The sequence below is a fragment of the Triticum aestivum genome, chromosome 3D, assembly GCF_018294505.1.
Source record: "Triticum aestivum cultivar Chinese Spring chromosome 3D, IWGSC CS RefSeq v2.1, whole genome shotgun sequence".
Taxonomy (NCBI): domain Eukaryota; kingdom Viridiplantae; phylum Streptophyta; class Magnoliopsida; order Poales; family Poaceae; genus Triticum; species Triticum aestivum.
Window position 1 is genome coordinate 80,691,536 of NC_057802.1, and position 5,993 is coordinate 80,697,528.

The window sequence follows — 5,993 nt, forward strand, 5'->3', positions numbered from 1 at the left end:
TAAACTGTTAAGTTAATAGCCACTGACAAGCCGGGCCCACTAGCTAATTAGTTTAAGTTAAAAAATTAAAAACCTGTTATTAAACTCTCTCATTGACTAGTGGGGCCCGCTGTTCTACTGACTAGGCTGCTGACTCAGCCCTGGCCCACCAGTCAGCCTCTGATGACTGGGCAGTTGACCAAGTCAACTAGGCCCCCTGTCAGCCTCTGTTGCATATGGCTGGGTACACTTCCTGTGTGCACATAGCATTTAAATATTAATTTAATTTCGAACTAAAGTAGATCCAGAAATTAGAAAATCATTTAAAACTTTGAAAATTTAATATAAAATAAACCGTAACTCGGATGAAAATACTTTATACATGAAAGTTGCTCAGAACGACGAGACGAATCCGAATACGCAGCCCGTTCGCCCGCCACACACACCTAGCATAGCAAACACGCAACCTTCCCCCTCCGGTTCATCTGTCCGAAAACGCGAAACACCGGGAATACTTTCCCGGATGTTTCCCCCCTTCGTCGGTATCACCTCCTACCGCGTTAGGGCACACCTACCACCGCGCATTGTCTTGTCATGCACCGTCATGCTTATGTTTGCATTGTATTCATTGTTTCTTCCTCCTCTTCTCTCTGGTAGACTACGAGACCGACGCCACTGCTGGTGCCCCGACCGACTACGCTGTTGACGACCCCTCCTTCTTGCCAGAGCAATCAGGCAAGCCCCCCCTGATCACCAGATATCGCCTACTCTACTCTCTACTGCTTGCATTAGAGTAGTGTAGCATGTTACTGCTTTTGGTTAATCCTATTCTGCTGCATAGCCTGTCATTGTTGCTACAGTTGTTACCCTTACCTGCTATCCTACTGCTTAGTATAGGATGCTAGTGTTCCATCAGTGGCCCTACACTCTTGTCCGTCTGCCATGCTATACTATCGGGCCGTGATCACTAGGGAGGTGATCACGGGTATATACTATATACTTTATATACATGACACATGTGGTGACTAAAGTCTGGTCAGCTCGTTGAGTACCCGCAAGTGATTCTGATGAGGGGGCTGAAAGGACAGGTGGCTCCATCCCGGTAGAGGTGGGCCTGGGTTCCTGACGGCCCCCGACTGTTACTTTGTGGCGGAGCGACAGGGCAGGTTGAGACCACCTAGGAGAGAGGTGGGCCTGGCCCTGGTCGGCGTCCGCGGATACTTAAAAATAACACGCTTAACGAGATCTTGGTATTTGATCTGAGTCTGGCCATTTGGTCTATACGCACTAACCAACTACGCGGGAACAGTTATGGGCACTCGGCGTCGTGGTATCAGCCGAAGCTCTTTTTGACGTCAGCGACTGAGTGGCGTGCGCCGCATTGGACCGTAAGCTCGCGCTTGTATTAAGGGGGCTAGGTCTGCTTCCGGCCGCGTACGCAACGTGCAGGTGTGCAATGGGCGATGGGCCCAGACTCCTGCGCGCATAGGATTTAGACCGGCGTGCTGACCTCTCTAATGAGCCTAGGTGGGGCTGCGACGTGTTGATCTTCCGAGGCCGGGCATGACCCAGAAAAGTGTGTTCGGCCAAATGGGATCGAGCGTGTTGGGTTATGTGGTGCACCCCTGCAGGGAAGTTTATCTATTCGAATAGCCGTGTCCCTCGGTAAAAGGACGACCCGGAGTTGTACCTTGACCTTATGACAACTAGAACTGGATACTTAATAAAACACACCCTTCCAAGTGCCAGATATAACCCGGTGATCGCTCTCTAACAGGGCGACGAGGAGGGGATCGCAGGGTAGGATTATGCTATGCGATGCTACTTGGTGAACTTACCATCTACTCTCTTCTACATGCTGCAAGATGGAGGTGGCCTGAAGCGTAGTCTTCGGCAGGATTAGCTATCCCCCTCTTATTCTGGCATTCTGCAGTTCAGTCCACCGATATGGCCCAGACTTAAAAGCAGTGGATAGCCTGGTTCCTATAGGTCGTGGTCAACGAGAACGGTTCCCTCCGGTCCGTTCCCGGGTTGGGTTAGGGGAAGATCCGAGCGATTGCCTTCGCGGATCCAAACGTGCTCACAAGGCGCACAATAAGAATAAGACCTTTACACATATACCCATGCATATATAGTGTAGCTCCTTGCTTGCGAGTACTTTGGATGAGTACTCACGGTTGCTTTCTTCCTCTTTTCCCCCCTTTCCCTTCTACCTGGTTGTCGCAACCAGATGCCGGAGCCCAGGAGCCAGACGCCACTGTCGACGACGACTCCTACTACACCAGAGGTGCCTACTACTACGTGCAGCCCGCTGACGACGACCAGGAGTAGTTTAGGAGGATCCCAGGCAGGAGGCCTGCGCCTCTTTCGATCTGTATCCCAGTTTGTGCTAGCCTTCCTAAGGCAAACTTGTTTAACTTATGTCTGTACTCAGATATTGTTGCTTCCGCTGACTCGTCTATGATCGAGCACTTGTATTCGAGCCCTCGAGGCCCCTGGCTTGTATTATGATTTGTATGACTTATTTATGTTGTAGAGTTGTGTTGTGATATCTTCTCATGAGTCCCTGATCTTGATTGTACACATTTGCGTGCATAATTAGTGTACGATTGAATCGGGGGCATCACAATAAGCTTGCACAAATTAAAGGTAAGAAGTAACCGCAAGCGTAGATGATGAAGATAAGGATGTGTCATCAAAACTCCCTCCTTTTGGGGGAGGTATGTGTCCGTTGGAGCGGCGTCGAGGCACAATGCTCCCCAGGAAGCCACTAGTTCCACCGTATTCTCCCCACACCTCCCGCACAATGCAAGATGCCGTGAATCCACTAACAGTGCCCTTAAAGACGACAATCGGACCTTTACAAACAAGGTTGGCGCTCTCTCCATGACTTGATTGGCACGATGCACGGGCTCACTTCGACTATGCCTATCTCATGAAAAAAGGCCTTCAGCCATGCTGAGTTGAGAATGCCCATACGGGTGATCGCTACTCAACAATGGTCGGCCCGACCCACCAGGGCCCGAACGACCCCCACCTAGCCCCGATTCCCCCTAATGCAGCCGCCTCTCTCTCTCTCTCTCTCTCTCTCTCTCTCTCTCTCTCTCTCTCTCTCTCCCTCCCACGAACATGGCGACCATGGTAGTTAGTCCTCCACCTCTCTCATGCCGCAGATAGCCCCTACAGTTCGCATTCAAGGTCGCCTGTGTTATAGTCCCAATAGCGTTGATGTCTTCCAATGTAAATGGATTAATATGGAATTGTCTAGTGTTCTTGTTAACTGATGAACATTTTCCACATGGATGTTGATTTTTGTTCTAAGTATTCATGAGTTAGCATCATTGGTTGTTCATGCTTATTTTATAGAATGAAAAGCAACATTTGTGCCGCTGAAATTTAGCAACGAGCTATGTCTCACACACATGCTACCAAACACAATCTCACCCAAGCATGTCTCAGCACATACACGACTATTAAACAACTGCAGATGCATGTACTCAGCATGTCTACACTAAACATGTATCAAAAGGGAACAACTATGCTAGGACGATAACAACTACCAAACACACCCTTAAGAGAGCCCCCAGCCACCTTCTTTATGCATAGTGAGCAAGCTTTTACTGGGCTTGTTGGATCTTCCATTTTTTTTTACCGTTTTAGGAAGAGAATAATGTTTTGAGAGTGCTTTTTCTATATCTCCTGTGTATGGATCGCCCTTGATTGCTTTTGAGATTCATGCTATTTCTCTACTTCTTACTAAAATTTATTTTGTTTTATAATGTTTTGTTTCTTTTCTTATTTCAACGTGTACATCATGTTTCATTGTTTATATTGACAAAAAAAATGCAATATAAGAAATGATACACGATGTATGTTCTGCTGTGCGATATTCATAATGTTTTGATGATACACGATGAAACATTATGATTCACTTTGAAACAAGAGAAAAATCTGATGTAACATTTTGAAAACAATTCAACAAGAAAAAAAGGTAGCATGATTCTCAAAGTAACCATCAACGGTAAATTCCCGTGGATGCATGATAGAATCTCATTTTTCGTAACGTTTTGTATCTTGCAGATGCATTCGATCGCAAGGAAATAAGTCTCCCCTAGTCTAAAAAGGTAAACACTTCTAATGTTGATCAGATATACAGAGAGCCGGAGGACCTGGCGCAGTCTGCTGGGGCGAAGGTCACGGTGCCCTTGTCGAGGTCGTACCCAACGTGCATGTTCTGCTGCGCAATATTCCCGATGATGGACACAGGAGGAAACTGCAGGGCCACCACCGCCAAGCACAGGGTCCCCTCGTGCACAACGACGAACGTGTTCTCCGACTTGAGCGTGACCGTCGCACCGCCGCCGGAGCCCAGTTCCAGCGCCACGTCAGGGATCATCGCGGCAACCTGCCCCTCTCCTACCCCGCTCACGTCGAAGCACAGTGGCAGGAGCTCTTCCGGCGACTTCGCCGGCGGGAGCTTGACCCTCTGGGTTAGCTCTTTCACCAATGGGTCCACAAGCTCGTTCGCGAGGTACGTCAGCGTCGAGCCGGAGTCCACGATGACGGGGTACTCCTGCGGCGCCGCGAAGGTCTTGTTCCCGATCTTGACGGACCGGAGGTCGACGGTGTAGTAGGTCTTCACTTCGGATGGGATCAGCGGCGTCGTCGCCGCGCCGGGCTCCGTCACGGCGGCGCGGGGACCGAAGTTGAGCACGGAGGAGGCGTTGATGGAGTAGGGCACGAGGCAGTAGGAGAACCTCCGGCCGAGCGATGTGTCTGCGCCTAACTGATTGACGAGGGAGAGGTCGCCGCCGCCGAGTCCGACGAGGCCGTCCCCGATGAACGAGCCGATCATGGTCGTGGAGCAGCCGAAGCTGACGTTGGCCACGCGCATCGCCCGATCGCCGCGGGTGCCTTGGTCGTCGGCGAAGGTGAAGGTCTCTGTGGAGAGGAGGCCGCTCGTGGACTGGGAGCCGTCGCCGTAGGAGTAGAGATACCTGCACTTGGAGTCGGCGCAGGAGGCTTCGGGGAGCGCGCGGCATGCGCCGGAGCCGCAGCTCACGAGACCGAACGTCGTCGAATTGGCGGAGTTGAACTGGACGCCCGGCGGCGGCGCGGGGGCTGGAGCGGGAGCGGGCGCGCGGGCGTGACGGGCGGCCGCCAGACCAGGAGCGCCGGCTCCGTTGCTGCAGTTGAGCCAGATGAGGTCGCTGCCGGTGTCGGCGATGGCGAGCATGCGGGTGGGCGGCGTGCCCACGTTCACGGCCATCATGTACTCGAATGGCCTGGAGGTGAGCTCAGACACAGCGCCGTCGGCTGATGATGCGTCGGCGCGGGCGTAGGCGCGCGAGAGCGCAGCGGCGCGCGATGTGGACCGGCGCGCGGCCTCGAGCACGCGGGCGGGCGCGGTGAGCGACGGGTCACGGTACGGCGACTTGACGGAGTCACGGTGGATGAACTCCACGCTGAACCCATCGCCGCCGACGTACGCCGTGCACAAGAACTTGTGCGCCGTCAGGACGACGCCAACGAGCAGCAGAGCGCGGGATGTCATCGTCGCAGGCATTGTGTGCTAACTCAACTGCGGGGTTGCTTGCCAATGGTGCGTTGCTGCTGCTATGCAGAGTATTAATAGGGGAATTGGAGTAAGTTGATTAATGGGGGGACGAATGAGACAAGTCAGTATAGGCTATGAACTGTGATTCCCATCAGCCAGCTGCTTGCATTATGCAGAGTATTTAACCAAAAATTACCACAATTCACGGAAAACAACTACCACTTTACGATTTTGTACCGAAAACTTCCACTTTTTGCTAATTTCGTGACAAAAAACTCCACTTCTAGAAAATGGCCGGTTTAGACGATTTAAACGTGTTTATGACAGGCGGGGCCACTAGTGTTTTTGCAGAAAAGCCCCTAGCACTACTATTAATCACGCACATGCCCATTGCGGAAAACTAAAAAACGAAAAAATGATGCGCAGGCGATATTCGAATCGGCGACCTGCCGCGTTA

At 51.6% G+C, this 5,993-nt stretch overlaps 1 protein-coding gene across 1 annotated transcript; it reads right to left on the reverse strand.

The window, feature by feature from the left end:
* Positions 1-4,123: 4,123 nt before the first annotated feature.
* On the reverse strand, positions 4,124-5,533 carry LOC123074189 (aspartic proteinase CDR1-like). The gene is made up of 2 exons (XM_044497093.1): positions 5,146-5,533; positions 4,124-5,001 (listed from the first exon to the last, which is right to left on the reverse strand). The coding sequence occupies exons 1-2, from the start codon at positions 5,531-5,533 to the stop codon at positions 4,124-4,126; spliced, it is 1,266 nt and encodes a 421-aa protein (XP_044353028.1).
* Between the last annotated feature and the right edge of the window lie 460 nt (positions 5,534-5,993).